The 18772-nt window shown below is 33.9% G+C and overlaps 1 protein-coding gene across 4 annotated transcripts in view; it reads left to right on the top strand.

Annotated features, from left to right (window-relative positions):
- The window catches only part of LOC140446204 (uncharacterized), a 34675-nt gene extending 16206 nt beyond the window's left edge, over positions 1-18469 (top strand). For 2 of the 4 annotated variants that reach the window (XM_072538745.1, XM_072538761.1), the window contains one exon: positions 552-1740. In XM_072538745.1, coding sequence (XP_072394846.1) covers positions 552-1483 — 932 coding nt within the window. In that variant the 3' untranslated portion in view covers positions 1484-1740. Of the gene's footprint in view, positions 1-551; positions 1741-10675; positions 13442-17745 lie in introns of those variants that run through there. The other 2 variants (XM_072538766.1, XM_072538752.1) reach the window with 2 other exon arrangements.
- Positions 18470-18772: the final 303 nt, after the last annotated feature.

Here is an 18772-nt window from a genome sequence, read left to right as displayed (position 1 = left end):
TGAACACATCTTACGAATTTAATGAAACATTTTCTAAGTAATCGGCAAAATTTCTTCTGTTCGAATTTATTATCTGGTTAGCTCGACAAATAATTTTTTGAAGAACTATTTGGCCTAACAAAAACGCACTGAACATACGTTTCTCAGTAATATAATTTCATAATGTCAGTGTCTGGTTTTTCTAGATATTCTGATGATGAATTATTCTTAGGAATACTTTCATGAATAGTATAATAAAGACTGATTTTAGTTATTGATTTGAGGTTCCTGTGGTATATAGGGTATTAAACAAGTTAGCTAATATCTAAAGATTGAGTATATTAGTTAATTTTAGAAGTTTTGTGAGAATTTGTTGGATCCTGCTGCTTTCTAATCTTTTAATTTTTAGCATATTAGATTTTTATCATACCACACAATACCAGTTACTGGATTATTTTCCTTAATGAGTTATATTACCTTTTGCTGTCAACGCCACATTCTTACTACTTTTTGTTACTTTTACCCTGACGTTTTTATATCAATAAATTTTTATAGCTTGGTTTTTATTTTAGGCTTTTCCCAGAATAAGAGTAAAACGAAAATTATAACGTCACCTGAATATTCGTGTAATAAAAAACAAAGTTTACGTCCAGTAGAAAAAACATTAAAGAATTCAATTTGTTCTAAACGTTTTTCTTACAAAATTAATTTAAATAAACATATGAAACTTCAGACCGAAGAAAGACTTTACAAGTGTGAACTTTGTTTTAAACCATTTTCTCGGAAGAGTAATTTGAAAAAGGATTTGAAAAAACATTCTGGAGAGAAACCTCTTCAATGTGAAATTTGTCTCCAGTATTTTTCTTCGAAACATAATTTGGAAAATCATTTGGAAGTGCACACCGGAGAAAAACCTTACAGGTGTGACATTTGTTTTAATCGGTTTACTGAAGCACGTAGTTTGAAAAAACATTCGAAGATACACACTGGAGAAAAGCCTTACAAGTGTGAAATTTGTTTTAAGTTGTTTACTGCATGCCATTTGAAATTACATATGAGGATACATACTGGAGAAAAACCTTATAAGTGTCAAATTTGTTTTAAGGGGTTTACTAACACAAGTAATTTGAAAAAACATTTGAGGAAACACACTGGGGAAAAGCCTTACAAGTGTGAAATTTGTTTTAAGGGGTTTACAGACGCAACTAGTTTGAAAAAACATTTGAGGATACACACTGGAGAAAAGCCTTACGAGTGTGAAATTTGTTCTAAGCAATTTAGTCGAGATGATATTTTAAAAACGCATTTGAGGAAACACACTGGAGAAAAGCCTTACAAGTGTGAAATTTGTTCTAAGGGATTTGCTGATGCAAGTAATTTGAAAAAACATTTGAGGATACACACTGGAGAAAAGCCTTATAAGTGTGACATTTGTTTTAATCAATTTACCCAAGCAATTAGTTTGAAAAAACATTTGAGGCTACACACTGGAGAAAAGTCTTAAAAATGAGAAATTTGTTTTAAACAATTATCATGGAAATATAAGTTGGGAAATCACATGAAAGTATACACGGAAGAAAAACCATACAAATGTACTGTATTCAAAATTCTATACCACCAAAATAGGTAATGCCAGATCACTCTTCTTACTTTCTAACTTGGATGCACAAGTGACTGAGGTGTAAATTTCGTGATTGTATAGGTTTTACTTTCATAAAATTCAAAAAATGCTGTATAAATTTATGTTTTAATAAGATGAAGAACTGCTTCAGTTATTTCCATAAAAATTAATTTTTTTGTGAATATTCTTTTGACAAAATATATTTATTTTTACATAACATTTTTTTTTCCTTTGCAACCTTATAGCTAGCTCAAAGTAGTGAAGAGACGCGAGTTCTGGGTGCGCAGTGGCAAAATTCATAAAAATGGGGAGAGCTTGCCGGTTACTTGTGTTGTATCGTTGTGATATAAATATGGAAAATTTGATAAATCATCCAACGCTGATGCATAGTAATTTATAACGTCTTAAAATTTACAAAAAAATGAAGCAGAAAATGGACAATTGTGTAAAAACGTGTTTGAAACAATCTAATTTTAAGGTGCAAGTCTATCAACTATAAAAAGAATTACTGGTAAAGGTCGTCAAGTTGATGCTAGAGAAAAAAATGTTTTCTTCCCCGCTAAAACAAACGAGAACATCAAAAATTAAAATGGATGCATTTGATGAGAATTTACTGGTCACACAAACTTTAATTTTCTCATAGCGCCAATAGTTGATCGTTTACATAAAAAATTTACTAAAAAATATGTTTATCAGGGAAGCATTAAAACGTTAAGAAAAGAAATTCGTAATTTAGATTTTTGACTTGTTTATTTACGTAGAATTAAAAGATATATATAAGGTTCTTGAACTCCTAAGTGGAGCATAGAGCTTCAGTGAAAACGCGCCATCGGGTTCTATTTTGCGCTAAGGCCTTCACCTCATTCCAAGACTTTCCTTGGCCTCTTATCTCGTCCATGATGGATCTTCCTTAAGTTTGTACTGGGCGACCTCTTTTTCTTTTCCCTTGGGGATTCCACTCTAGGGCAGTCTTTGCGATACTGCAACTATTTTTTCGGAGTGTGTGACCGATCCAACCCCACTTTCTGGACTTAATTTCATTTTGTACCCTCTTTTGTTCGGTCAGGTGTAGCAGATCGTAGTTTCTGATGGCGTTAGGCCAGAATATACGAACAATTCTTCGTAGACATTTGTTAACAAAGACCTGCAGTTTGTCTGTGAGGGTGTTTGTCACTTTCCAGGTTTCACATCCGTAGAGTAGAACAGACATGACATTTGATCGGAATATTCGAATCTTTGTCCTTGTAGTATACTCGCCAGATCACCAAACAGGGTTGAGCGTGCTGAAAGCTTGTTGGGCTTTTCGTATCCTCATACAAATATCGTCTTCTGTACCTCCGTTTTCTGTTATGACACTTCCAAGATACGTAAAGTTTTCCACATTTTCAATCTGCATATTGTCGATAGTAAATAGCGTGTTGTTCCTTGCATTTATTCTCATGGACTTGGTTTTACTAATATTGATTTTCAAATCTATTTTATTGGCTTCAGTGGAAAGTGTTTCCAATTGGTAAGCCAGATCTTGGAACCTTTGACCTAATAGACAGATATCGTCCGCGTATTCTAGATCGCTTAGGCGTGTGGTTAACGTCCATTGTATCCCTCTTGTGTCGGAGTCTAGTTTGGAGAGAACATAGTCTATAGCTATGTTAAAAAGAAACGGAGAAAGCACGCATCTCTGTCTAACTCCAGTAAGTACGTTGAATTCGTCACTGTTGATCCCATTGTGTGTCACGCTGCATTTCGCATCAGTATATAGTGACTATAATAGAAATTATTTTTTGCGGGATGTTTCTTAGCTCTAAAATTTTCCATACAGCAGCGTGAGACAAGCTATCAAAGGCACGTTCAAAATCAACAAAAACCATGTATAGGGGTGTGTTCCATTCAACCGATTGTTCCATTATTACCCTCACAGTATTAATGTGGTCTATGCAGGAGGATTCTGATCTAAAGCCTGCTTGATTAGCTCGAAACTCAACCTTGTTTATTATTCTTTTCAGTATGATGGTCGCGAAAATTTTATTTATGACAGTAAGCAAGGTTATTCCTCTCCAATTTTTGCACAGTGTGAGGTTGCCTTTTTTTGGAAGCTTGATAATGTTACCTTTTTTCCAGCCCGCTGGAATGTGGTTTGTTTCCCACACCTCTCGGATTATGGGGAGCAAAAGTTCAGCAGTTAGATGCGGATCAGCTTTAAGTATTTCAGCAGCAATGTTATCGATTCCCGGTGACTTGTTGTTTCTCAGAGATTTGATAGCTGCTATTATCTCCGTTTTGGAAGGGGCCTCGCAAGAAATATGCAAGTCTATATTCTGCGGGTTTTCGACAATTTCGTCTGCGTTATCTCTGGGAATACCTAGCATCTCCTGAAAATGTTCTTTCCATCTCTCTACTTGGTCATCTGTTGTAGTAAGTAATTCGCCTGTTTTGGATCTTACAATGTTCGAACAGTTGGACCCTTTTTGTGTTAGTCGTCTAGTAATTTGGTAAAGCTCCCTAGTTCTGTTGTGTTGTGCAGCTGTTTCTGCTTGTTTTGCCAGTTCTTCGGCCCACCTTCTTTTGTCTCTTTTTGCTTTTCTTTTAACTGATTTATTTATTGTTTGATATTCCTGTTGTCGGTGTGCTCTTCTTTCTACAGTTCTTGCTTGCAGGATATCTTTTTTTCGTTGTTTTCTTTCCTCGATAAGATTCCCTGTTTCATCTGATATCCATTCCTTTCTATCTTTCTCTTTTTTTAGAATTAAAAGATACTGAACCGAAAACAGAACAATCTTCTTCACCGATGAAATCTTTTTGGATTCTAGTTATATTAGAGAATATAATTGGAATAATTCAAGGCGCTTTTGTCTTTGAAAAACTTGGTTTTCGTAAATGACTTGACGTTTGCGATTTGATCAAAAGCAATAAGGTCTCACAATAAAGTGATTAAATAAAATTCCATAAAATCAAATAAAGCTAATAAATTAACACGTTCATGCCGTCGTGTACCACATGTGGTACACAGTGCATTTTACATTTAATCGTATTTGAAAACGCTACGGCTGTATAGAAACCGTAGAAAACAAGTTACGGCTGTATGTAAATATGGTACATGACACGTGGTACATTTGTTTCTAGATCGGATCATTTTTGTATTTTTTATCGCATCATTTTAAGGAACAACAACAACTAAGGAAAAACATTTGAGTTTAGCAATATTTGCAATTTTATTTTATTTTTTGATACATAACATAAAAAACAACTAAAACCTAATATATACAAACTTAGAACAACAAAAAATAAACCTACTGCAACTTATTCGCGTTTCTAAAACAACAAAAAATTAAAATTAATAGAACTTATTAAAAGTAAAAAAAAGTGAAAATCGTTAATAGTAATATCAAATTTAAGTCTAATGTAATACAAAAAGTAAGGATTTATAAATGTTTTTCGTTAAAATATGCTAAACACATTGGCGGTTTAAGGTCACAATCACCGCAGTAGGTCATCACTCTCTTAGTTTTTGCTCTTGCTTCTTTTGTTCCTCTTTCTGATTTTAATTTTTCGTAACAGTAGATACACCGTTTTCTATTTTCTTTAGCGCAACCCTCAAGTTTTTTTATTTTATGGGCCGATTTTACGCTTCTTCTTGGTACCGGTACGTCCTGTTCATCTTCTATTTCTTCTAAATTATCTTCCTCACTAAGCAGTGCTTGTATTATAGTTCTCTAAATTGTAAAATATCAATATTTTTTACATGTTGATAAATTACCCACGAATTGACAACAGTGGTTCCTAAAATGATTTCAAACACAGTCTTCTTATACCACTTAACCGTTTTTCTCGGGAAGTGTAGTATGCAATGCAGACATTTGGTCGGTTATATCTACACCTTTTTTGGCGCTGTTGTAATCTATTATACATTGTGGTTTTGTAATATCTTCACCCTTTCTGTTCGTCCTTTCCATAGTGATCAATTCATCCATATGTTCAGGTAAAGTTCTGAGCATTATAACCGGTCTTTTATCTAACCATTTGTAATTACGCACACCCTTAGCGTTTTCCATTGCAAAAACTTAACCTCTACTCAGTTTTTTATTGCAAACATCTTTCGGATTCCCTTTCCTATTGGATTGCAAAGACCCACACAAATTATTATTTTGTAGAAGGTGTTCTGCTAATTTTACGCTGGTATAAAAATTGTGAGTGTATAACACTCAACCATTATTCAGTAAATCTTCCATCAAGTTGACTGTGAGATCAAAAGTATGTCCATGGTCACTTAAGTCTTCGTTTGTACCACAGTAGATACTAAAGTTGTACGCGTCAGGTGTGCAAATCTTGTAGACTTTGATACCATATTTGTGGGACTTGGCCGGTAGGTACAGGCGAAAAACCAATCGACCCCTCCATGGTACGATGGTTTCGTCAATAACGACTGTTTTTCCTGGTATGAAAGCCTTCTCTTTATATGATCTAACACTTTTCTCACCTTTGCTAATCTATCTGGTTTTCCCATATTTTGTTCTTTGCCAGCGAAATGAATGAATTTGTTGGAAATAAAGTCATTTTTGTACATTGGATTTCGGGATCAATAGAGGCGCATTTTAGGAAGATGACATATTCCCATAACTAAGAGAATACCAAAAAAATGCGAATTTCTCTTACATTCGTGTCAGTCCATCTACGTACTTCTGACCTGCGAGAAATTTCGTGACTTCTAATGTACTGATTGGCATATCTGTTTGTTTCTCTCACTATTAGTTCAAGCACGTTGTCGTCGATAAACTGGCGATAGATTTTGTAAGGGTTGCAAAAGTCATTTGGATTGAGTTGACAGCCACTTTGTAAAGTAAACTAAAAATTATTTGAGACTTGTCCGCATGGCCCCCAATTATCATCGGTCGATATAGGGTTTGTTGCAGTTCCGTGAGGATTTACTGTGGTTCCAACAACTTGATTATTGTCATTGCCAGACTGCTCATCTTCTGAAGTTCTGAAGAATTCTCGTCGTTACTTTCTTGTTGGTCTGAAGGCTGGTAAACCTCATGTTGCCCGAGATCATGACAGATGCAGGAAATTTGACTTTTCTCTTCAGATAGTCGGAATGGAAAGCTTCATTTTTCCTGCGAATGACGCGACTTATACTGTTTTCAACACACACTTCAAATCTGGACTCATCGCTCCATTGTATTGAATCCCACTGCGACTGAGTCCAATCTTTATGCTCTCTTGACCATCTTAGTCTATTTTTCTTTTATTGTAATGTTAAAAGTGGCTTTTTCTTAGCCTAAAATAAAATGAAATTTATTAAAAACAATTCGTACTTATTTTTTCATCTATAAAATGTACTTTGTAAGTATCAAATCCTAATTTGTGGGCCTGTCGGTGACGTTGTCTTCCAATAACGTCACCCTATAAAACGCTTAACTCAATATAACTGGCTCGTCGATTTTTCACTATAATGCGTCGTAATGCCCCTCGATCTGCTTCAGTGATTTTACCTTTTCGTACATTTCTAGGTTTTGTGACGACCGAACCTGTAGTTTTGTATCTTCTGACTATGTTTCTTACACTATACCGTGACAATTGCAACATATTCGCGATTTTCGAATTAGATTTTCCAGAATGAAAAAATCTAATAATGATTGAACAAATTTTTGTCATCAATAACTTTACCTCGACCCATTGTACAATCCACAAACGGCAAAAAGCTTTACAACACTACAAAATACTAGACTAATTTTCGAAACCAAATTCAAGAATTCCGCTTTAATCTGTGCCTTCTAAGAATTGCAAGGCAAAAACAGACGTTGATAAAGGTGTTAAGAGAGACATGGGGAATCTAAAACTTGCATTCCACAACATATCTTTTCAACTAAGCAAAATTCTTAGCGAATTGGTTTCTAGTACTCGTACAGAGTATATCGAAATAACAAGGAAAAGACAGTTAAGATTTTATTTCACGTATAGGCTCTGAGAAAGAGCGCTTGCGAAAGCCGTTCTGATGATGCCTATTGGGCTGAAATACGTATAAACGGATGCGCAAGCTCCCTATACGTGAAATAAAATCTTAACTGTCTTTTCCTTACTACAAAATACATTTGACAATAACTGACAATATTATTGTTTTTGGTGTCATTTTTCCGTAGCCACCCTTGGATTTAACGTAATTATGAAAAAATCAACGTATGTTGACATAAGTGAATGCATATTCAGGGTTTGGTGAAATTTTTTTTACTGTTGAAAATAAATAAAAAACCATAAGGGTAATTTTTTTAATAAATATTAATAAAAATGCCATATTAATTAATATAAAAAGGTTCTATATAAGGGCCATCTTCCACCAGTTTATACTAAAAAGCAACCTGTATTGTTCCCAATAAAAACCAAGACGGAATTTCTTAATGATAACCATGGTCCCATGTTTAATGCAGATATTCAAAAGATATGACCTAATTATTATTGTTTATTGGTGGTTAAAAAAAAGGAAATAGCACTGCGTCCGCAGTATACCAACAGAATTCTGGACAAGAGTATAAATATGTTACCAGATGAAGCCACAATCTACACAACCGAAATGCTGATAATAAAGTTTGCTCTTTCTCACCTTCAACGAAGAAAATAAAGGACTGGTATTATTTAGACAGTAAAAGTGCTGTAGAAAGAATAGGTTTAATAAATAAATCCAAGCCATTAACCCATCTTGATATAGAGATTTTAAAATTGTACTACGAGGTTTCAAAGCTTGGAGAAGAATCGGTAAGATAGTTTCGAAACAAATTCAGATTTCTGCTTTAATCTGGAGCCTTCTAAAAATTGCAAGGCATGGCCAGACGTTGATAAAGATGTTAATAGAGACATGGGGAATCTAAAATTTGCATTCCACGACATGTCTATTCAACTAAGCAGAAATCCTTAACGAATTTGTTTCTTGTACGCATACAGAGTAGATCCGAAAAAAAATGAAAAAGACAGAAAAGATTTGATTTCACGTTCAAAGCGTCTATGTATCTATTGATACGTATTTCGACTTAATAAGTATCATCAGAATAGTTATTCATAGCCGTTCTTATATACCGGTTTTTCTATCAGATGTCGCTATTGCGTCCATAACGAAGCCATTTTATTGTTGCTTCCTAATAAGACAGAGAAGAAAATTTTTCACGTTAAGAACGGCTATGAATAACTATTCTGATGAGACTTATTAAGTCGAAATACGTATCAATAGATACATAGACGCTTTGAACGTGAAATCAAATCTTTTCTGTCTTTTTCATTTTTTTCGGATCTACTCTGTATGCGTACAAGAAACAAATTCGTTAAGGATTTCTGCTTAGTTGAATAGACATGTCGTGGAATGCAAATTTTAGATTCCCCATGTCTCTATTAACATCTTTATCAACGTCTGGCCATGCCTTGCAATTTTTAGAAGGCTCCAGATTAAAGCAGAAATCTGAATTTGTTTCGAAACTATCTTACCGATTCTTCTCCAAGCTTTGAAACCTCGTAGTACAATTTTAAAATCTCTATATCAAGATGGGTTAATGGCTTGGATTTATTTATTAAACCTATTCTTTCTACAGCACTTTTACTGTCTAAATAATACCAGTCCTTTATTTTCTTCGTTGAAGGTGAGAAAGAGCAAACTTTATTATCAGCATTTCGGTTGTGTAGATTGTGGCTTCATCTGGTAACATATTTATACTCTTGTCCAGAATTCTGTTGGTATACTGCGGACGCAGTGCTATTTCTTTTTTTTTAACCACCAATAAACAATAATAATTAGGCCATATCTTTTGAATATCTGCATTAAACATGGGACCATGGTTATCATTAAGAAATTCCGTCTTGATTTTTATTGGGAACAATACAGGTTGCTTTTTAGTATAAACTGGTGGAAGATGGTCCTTATATAGAACCTTTTTATATTTCGAAAGATTTCTGTAGCTTTCCGTCAGAAGTTAAGATTTTTTCTTAAACCAGTGTCTTTTAGTCCCATCTAACATAAACCCAACTCGCGTAGACATTTATTTTTCTGTACCTCAATTTTTGTTAAACGAGTTTGATATGTTCGATGGGTTTCCTTACAAGTGACCTTACACATTTGAAAATATATTGTCAATATTTTGGTAGATTGATGCAACTTCTGGATATAACAGCTTTTAAAAGTAAAAGTTTTTGTTTTATCATTTTTTATTTGTATCTGGCAACACCGCTTTTAGAGAAAATTGATTGTAACATGAATTAATCTTTCGCACTAATTCATTTTTGACCCTTTCAGATTTGTTACCCTAGCAATATTACCAAAAGTACTTAGGTACTGCTTTTATTGTCCATTCTACTTTCTTTACCATATTAATCAACTTCTTGCCTCTAGATAACATTGTGGGAATTAAATCTAAAACAAATAACAGTTACATTTTACAAAGTTTATAACCTGTGTCAGTATAATATGCGTCTATCTTCTTTGATAATCTATTGAAAACAAGAAAAAGTAGAACAGGAATTAAGTACAGGAAACTAAAATGTTAATTATAAATATAAATTAAGTACTTACATTTTCATTTAATGTTTAATTGATTTATCAGTTTTCTAACACTTTGTTACGTGACTAACCCGTAAATATCGTAAATGAAAGGTTGGTAGAATAAAGGCAGAACACTTATTATCACATTATCAGTAGTTTCGAGTTAAGCAGAAACTTAATGCTAGCAGTGTAGTTACGAGGACATGATAGATTTTAAAACGTTTATAGTTAATAATAAAAGGTAACGAGATATTCTTAGGCAGTAGATTATCGTTTACAATGTTGTCAACTCAACGTCAAAAATGAAAAAAGTGTACATACGAGGTTGTACGCAGAAACGGGACAATATACGGAATTAAAGAAATTAGCTAATATCTAAAGATGCCTTGCATTAATTAATTTTAGAAATTCTGTTGGAATTTGTCGGGTCCTACGGCTGTTTAATCTTTTAATTATTACCATATTCGATTTCTATCATACCACATAATACCAGTGGTACTTTTGTTACATTTAACCTTCCGTTTTTACATAAATAAATTTTTATATTTTGGTTTTTATTTTAGGCTCTTCCCGCAATAAGAACAAAATGGAAATTATAACATCACCTGAATATTCCGGTAACAAAAAACAACAACCAAAAAATAAATTATATAAACATATGAAATTTCAGACCGGACAAGAACTTCACAAATGTGAACTTTGTTTTAAACAATTTTCGCGAAAGACTAGTTTAAAACGACATTTAAAAATACACTCTGGAGAAAAACCTTATCAATGTGAAATTTGTTTTAATCGATTTTCTTTGAAGTGTACTTTTAAAAAACACATGAAAGTGCACACCGGAGAAAAACCTAAGTGTGAAATTTGTTTTAAGGAGTTTACTGTAGCAGGTAGTTTAAAAAATCATTTGAGTGTACACACTGGAGAAAAGCCTTACAAGTGTGAAATTTGTTCTAAGGGATTTGCTGAAGCAAGTAATTTGAAAAAACATTTGAGGATACACACTGGAGAAAAGCCTTATAAGTGTGACATTTGTTTTAATCAATTTACCCAAGCAATTAGTTTGAAAAAACATTTGAGGCTACACACTGAAGAAAAGCCTTACAAGTGTGAAATTTGTTTTATTCAGTTTACGGCAGTAGGAAGTTTGAAAAGACATTATTTGAGGATGCACACTAGAGAAAAACCTTACAAGTGTGAAATTTGTTTTAAGGGGTTTACTTTAAAAAGTAGTTTGAAAATACATTTGAGGATACACACTGGAGAAAAGCCTTACAAGTGTGAAATTTGTTCTAAACAATTTAGTCAAGTTCAAAATTTGAAACAGCATTTAAGGATACACACTGACGAAAAGCCTTACAAGTGCGAAATTTGTTCTAAACAATTTAGTGAAGTTCAAAATTTGAAACAGCATTTAAGGATACACACTGACGAAAAGCTTTAAAAAGGGAAATTTGTTTTAAACAATTTTCATGGAAATATTATTAATCAAATCACATTAAAGTACACACTGGAGAAAAACCGTACAAATATATGTACGGTATACAAAATTCCATACCATTTTCAACCAGAGTAGTTGAAACCACACAGGCGTATGTTGGAGTACTGGAGTAGCGCTCTCTATCCCGACATATTTTTGCACCTGACCTTCAGAAAAGACAGTCGTGTCTTAGGTACATGATGGTAACCTGCTGCCTCCAACGTTATCCCTCGTGATAAAATACATATTCTATATACACCAATTACATTGTTTGCTGTTTCATAATAAGTATAGGTTACTTGTATAATTGCTAGTTACATTTGTTGCGAAATGGTACAGTTATGCTGAACTATTTAATATAGTGCCGCGTTGAACGTTATATATTTGTCTCCTAATGAATGTATGTAATATCGATTTTGATATGTTTCATAATTGAATTGCTTATATTGAAAATTATGGTATTAGTTCACTTCTGTATTAATGATTGTATTGATAAGTTATTGAATTCATCGGCTTTGAATTGCATTTAGTACTACGTGTATATATATAATAAGAATCACTCGAAATGTGGTGGGTTTTTCGGTCAAAAGGTGGAGAGAAAAAAGACAAAGAAGGTGGCTACTTCATCTATTCATTGAAGACGTTTCGCTTTTTAATCAGAAAGCATCATCAGTTCATCTAAAAAGAACAATATGAAAAGAAAAGTTATTATAAGTGTGTTACCTCAAAAAGACATGTAGCAGTCAATGATATTAAATATGTACACAGCTGTTAGCACAGCAAATTAATTTGCACAGAACTAACGATCATAAGATGCACTTCCAACAGTATATTATTAGTTAAATTTAATTTTAGCTTTAGGTAACATTAAATTGATTAAGATTGAAATATAGTAATATTTAAAAATATAATGAGGTTACCACTCTTAGCTTCTTAGCTGCTGCCGGTTAAATGGAAGCAACAAGTAGAACCCACGCCAAACAACGAGAAAAGACAGTGGCGTTGGGGTCAAAATATGACAGAACAGCAAGGCGAATTACCAACCTCTAGTGCAATAGAGCGGTAAATTTAAAGAATATGATAAATTTGGGTGACAAACCTGTCAGTAAAAACCAAAAAATGAAAGAAAAAGGTGGTTATGATCACCTTTTTCCCCCCAGTGATTGGTTAAGAGAGACAATGAACAAACAAGTGAGGTCAATCCAAAATATCATATAATAAACGTTGTGGCTGGATAGCCAGCCACAGGTGAAGATTGATTCAACTTCCAACAGTCCAAGGTTCATAACATTTGGAACTGAGACTAATAAAGATTCTATGAATCATTTTATTTATCAAATTTTATTAACTATTTGATCAGAAACAATTATTTCTCATATGCAAATGTAACATTGACAAAATAATAAAGTAAAATAAAGTAAGAAAATATTATTTTATTTTTATTTGAAATTCTTTAATATGAATATATGATAAAACATACACCTTAGGGGACAATTTTAAAGTAAACAACATAATAAGCCTAATTCTGCAATATTAATGCATGATAAATTTGACTCAAGATACTAATGTCTGTTCTCTTATTAAGAGCGTTAGGGTGTTTAAGTATTGAACACATTTCCAAAAACTGCCTTTTAACGAGATTGCGTTCATTATCAAGAATCTTAACTTCATTAAAGTCCACTTTGTGTTTAGTGTTAATAGCATGCTGGGCAAGAGCACAAGTATGCTTAGATAAGTTGATATCACTGCGGTGTGTCGTAAGACGCCCTCTCAGTGATTTCCCTGTCTGACCGATGTAGCACGAGTCACACTCAGCACGAGGTATATGATAGATGACATTTACTTGGTCCAGAAGGGACAAGGGTGTTTTTGTTTTAGAAAACAAATTTCTGACAGTCTTACCATTCTTAACTGCAATTTTAACAGGTAGGTACGTTATTCTGTTTGTACAGTTTAATAAGTTTTTCAGTAACTTGAGAAAAATAAGGTAGTATGAGTAAAAGGTGGTGGAGTCCCAAGTACAGTATTAGGCAGAACAGTGTTATTAATGAAATTATTTGATATTCTAAGTTGGTCACCATTGGGTATGTCATTTAAAGAGGAACCATAGCTTTGTAAATAAAGGTATTTATTAATGAGGGAGAATGGATAGGAATTCTCAATCAGAATATTTCTAAGTAATTGAAGGGATCCCCTTCGATTAACTGGATGTATTAGTCTATTTAGCCTACAGCTTAAAGCTTTAATTAGGTTTAATTTATATTTGAAAGGATGACAAGAATGGTAGTTGAGAAACCTATTAGAGGCCATTGGTTTCCTATACCAACTTGTGGTTAAGATGTTGTCTCCCATTCTAATGACACGCATGTCTAAGAAGGGAATACTATTTGTGACGGGGTCTTCAAGTTCAACAGTGAACTGTAAGTGAGGATCAAACTCATTGAACAAAGACAAGGTGGCCTGTATCTTGTCTGGGGGTAAGGCTAATAATGAGTCATCAACATACCGCTTAATAAAAGGGATTTGGAAATATATGGATATATATATATATATATATATATATATATATATATATATATATATATATATATATATATATAAATATAAATTCATTTTTTTTTCGTTGACAATTGCATATGTTGTGTGCCTCATCAACAATATTAATTCATTTTACAACTAATTAATTGTGTCATTATATATGGTTAATATTTTAACTTGCATCAATTTAACGTAATGCTACTTAATTATTCAGTTGCCGGATCTTCGAATATTAATTAAGGCATTTTTCACACCTTTCTGGGAACGCATGTAGGGGAGGGACTCGTACCGTGAAGCCAGTTTTTTTCTAATAATTGTGAAATGCAAAAATATGCTAATGATCAAAATTTTTATATCTCGGCGTCAACAATAGGATGTATTTTATCAATATAAAACGCATTTTTTGTCAATTTTTAATAAATAAAATCTCCACATTTAGATTTAAAAAAAACTGAAAGTGGCCCAAGGTACAACATTCGTTGTACCTTAAGCCAGGGTGTAATGTACCTTGGGCCATAGACAGAAAAATCATAGAGGAACATCAATAAGGGTTTATTTTTCAACCTTGTAGGACGAAAAATCAATTCCAAAAGTTAACATATTCTTTTGTCTTTCTGAAGAGCCTTGGTGGATTGGCTAGGGTGAAGCCAAAATAATGCATTCTCTATCAATAGAAAATATCTCGTCCCTTTCTTTTAAGAATTTGTTCGTGGAATAGAACCTTTTTAAATATTTTACATGAAACTCCTCACTTCTGTATGTTATATCTCCACTACCTACATAAAAATGCGCTGTTTTCTTCCAGGCTATTTTCACTAACACATAATTTCATCAGACGTTTCTACTTCAGCTTCAGCTTTCTTTTTAACACTCAACACGTTCCAAATAGTTTTTTTTTTGCTTTTCTGTAGCTCTTCTTTTCGTCGTCTTTGATTAAAAATTCGTTAAATTTCGCCCCTCTCCGGAGTGTCGGTCAAAATTCGGCTTTTAGTTTTCTTACGATTATTGACTTTTAAGGCACGTTTTTGTGATTTTGGGTATGTTCGTATTTCTTCTTCTTAAGCTGCCTTGTCCATTACTGAAGGTTGGCTATAACTACAGCAAATTGCTCTCTATCTTGAGCTGTTCTTAGTATCGAATGTGTGTCCAAGCCTGCCCAGTCTCTTACATTCTTCAACCAGGAGCATTTTCTTCTTCCTGGACCTCTTCTTCCTTCCACTTTCCCTTCCATTATAAGTCGTAGAAAGTCGTATTTCTTCAGCGGATGTAAATATTGAAGCGTCTTTACTTGCGGAAGGAATTGACTGTTCCGCTGATATGTTAAGGTCTCTTACAGGAGACAACTCTGCAACTGCAACACTAGGATCCCCTCGATCGGTTACTGATGAGGAAAGATAATCATTATCTCCAAAAATGTGTTCATTTAGGGGCCAAATTCCCGACACCTTAAATCCAGATAGGATCTTTTTTGGCGTAAATGCCAGTGAATATGCTTTTCTTGCCAATTCAGCGACTTTATATATAGTTATGGTTTGCCTTGGGTAGTTTAAAAGCAATTCATCACAAGCAGTATTATAGGATTGTTTGTAAGGCCCAAAAACGGTGCGGTCCGAAGGTTGGAGTTTGTGACTCGTATGGTTATTAATTAGCTAACTATTAATAGCTTTTTGTTGTCAGCCGTTGGTCTTTCCTTATCAATAAAATGTTGCAACCACAAATTTTTCAGAATTTGACCATCCAGTTATATGAGCTGATCCGATTGAATCTGCTTTCGCACCACTCATCACCACTTTCATCTGTACGGTTTGAAGTGGAGCCTACAAAATATAAACATGGGCGGTACACTATTTCCCAAAGTGTTAATGCAGTCTATCATTGTTACGTTTGAGCCCCTTTCGCCAGATGTAGCAGCGCCTACTTGTTTTTGGCCCTTAGGTGCAATTATCTTTGCACCTGCAAAGATAATTTCTGCTGCAGTAAATTTGTATTTCATCATAACCTTCAAATTTGTAAAAAAAATTTCAACATTATGTCTTTGAAGCTCGTAGCTCTAGAAAGACTAGTTGCCTCGGGTTTCATAAGACTAAGTTTCTAATATCTTTTCACCACTGCTTTCCAGCTTTTTTATTTGTCCTCCAAGATTCAGGAATATTTTTGTTATTTGATTTGGCAAAAGCATACGCTAAAGATCTAAGCTGATTTCTGTGAAGACCATAATGCATTTTTGATGAAACAATGAGATATTTTACGAGACTTGCTTCCTCTGTCGGAGTAAAGACTGCTTTTACCGCACAATTTTTATAAGACTTATAATCTTGAAGTTCGTTTTCATCGACTTTTAATAGTCGTTGAAGGGTTGCCATCGAAACATCAAAATCGACGTTGGCTTTCCGCTGACTCATTCCATTTTTAACTGCATCTACAGGTAGTGTAACTCTTTACTAGGTCCTATTTTTTTCACTTTATTTTTACTTCTAGGCATCTGTAAATTAAAAAAATAATTGTTGTACCTATTTGCCGGTTATTTTTTATATTTTCAACTGCTACACACAAATATGAACAAAAATCCAATTTCTTTCAATTAAAAAATACAACTAGAAAAATAAGTTAGAGGTATCATGTACCTTGGGCCAGGGCTCAAGGTACGGTCCCCAACCTGGCTCAAGGTACATGACCATGCATAAAAGAGTAAACAAAATCGCATAACCCCAAAATAGTGGATAAAATCAACAAAAAGTGTATCAGATATATTAGGTATAAGTATAGTATTCCATGCAATAAATAGTTTCTATACTATTGTTTATCCTACATAAAACAAGAATTATTATTAAACAAGTTACTTACTTTGAACTCTCAAAATCAAAATTTCATGAAAAAACACGTGTAGCCGTCGATCTGAATAGTCAACTGAATGTAATTCGTATTTAATGCACAGACGACGGTTTACATTGATGCCAGCCCATTCTCATGAAATAGCAATATATTTAGTGGGGTGGCTCGAGGTACATGACCCTCCCTACATATAATCGCCGTTGGGTGCTGGTTTTTGTACCTGTAATGGATTCTCTATTGTATAGATTTGGCTCGTCATAATCTCTTTGTTATTGTTGCTTGTATACCTTTAGTAAACTCATTTCAACTATAAATAACATATTGGTTTTCGTATCACATAATATTTAAATTTGTAGATATTTATGTTTTATTATAATTCAATGTGTGTATTTTATTTGATTGATTTTACGTGTTTTAAATAGAGATTTATATAGTCTACTCGCTTATTATTTGTTTATGGTAATATACATACCCAATACCCAAAGGAGGAACCCAGCGAGTTCTAGAGTGAACATAGACATTCTGCTCCCTTTCTCCATTCCTCCTAGAAGCTTACAATTGGTAGAAACAGTAGCTCTTGAGATTTGGAATTATATTGATCAAGACCAGACAGCAAAACTCATTTTGAGTATGTCTCGTCGATATGAAGCCGTCATTAGAAGTAGAGGCGGAAACACGCGCTTTGATTTATTTTTGTTACTTTAATGTTATAACTTGTACTCCTTACGTTATGCTAATACAAACGTTTTATATTATAAAAGTACATTTCTATTTTATTATCAGCCAAACGCCTGGAGAAGACAATGGAAGAGGGACTCAGCACAGGAAGTACACCAAATGGCCTGTATTGATCAGAAACTGCCCCGCAATACATGGACAACGCTGCATAGAATAAGAACAAACAATATATAAGCGGTATATGTTGTCAACGCTACGGAGTAAGTAAGTAAGCGGTAGATGTGCTGACAGCTTACATCGATGGAGAAAAGCACTTCACCTTAGTGTGACTGTGGTGCGCAACGACAGACTGTCCGTCACATTCTTGAAGAATGCCGCAGAAGGCGGCCTCCTGGAGTTTTTGATGAGTTCCTGAATTCGACCGAAAATGTTTTAGATTATATTGATAAATAAGATGTTCGTTTGTGATACTCCATTTAACGTTTTGTATTGTTTTAATTATGAATTCTGCTTGTATGTCATACTCTAAATAAATTAATTCGGGACAGTACCATTTTATGCTTTAAAATACATGAGTTTGTTCTAATTTGACAGGGTGATACTATATCCCCTAAATTGTTTACAGCTGTTCTTGAATATATGTTCAAGCAAATGGAACGAGAGGTTAACATGGGAATTAATATAAATAGGGAAGATCTGAACCACCTAAGATTTGCCGATGACATCGTTTTAATATCTGATAGAGTTAATAAAGCTAGAAAAATGCTGCACACGCTCTATAAAGTGTCAAAAACAATTGGTCTTAAAATTAACACCTCAAAGACAAAATTTATGACCAACCTTGTAGTCAGCGGTAAAGTTCTGATTGAGAGCCATAGCATCGACCAAGTAATAGCTTACAAATATCTAGGGCATGAGATTCCCTTGCTGTGCTGCAGTGATCTTAGTTTGGGAACCAAGATGCGAATAGTGAGGTGCTACGTTCTTCCAGTGTTACTGTATGGAGTTGAAGCCTGGACACTGACGCAAGCCACTGAAAAACGAATCGAAGCCTTCGAGATGTGGATATACAGAAGGATACTAAAAATATCTTATGTGGACCATGTCACCAACGTTGAGGTCCTACAGCGCA

The sequence above is a fragment of the Diabrotica undecimpunctata genome, chromosome 1, assembly GCF_040954645.1.
Source record: "Diabrotica undecimpunctata isolate CICGRU chromosome 1, icDiaUnde3, whole genome shotgun sequence".
Classification (NCBI taxonomy): domain Eukaryota; kingdom Metazoa; phylum Arthropoda; class Insecta; order Coleoptera; family Chrysomelidae; genus Diabrotica; species Diabrotica undecimpunctata.
The sequence above is the reverse complement of the archived record's forward strand: the minus strand, read 5'-3'. Positions and strand labels throughout refer to the sequence as shown.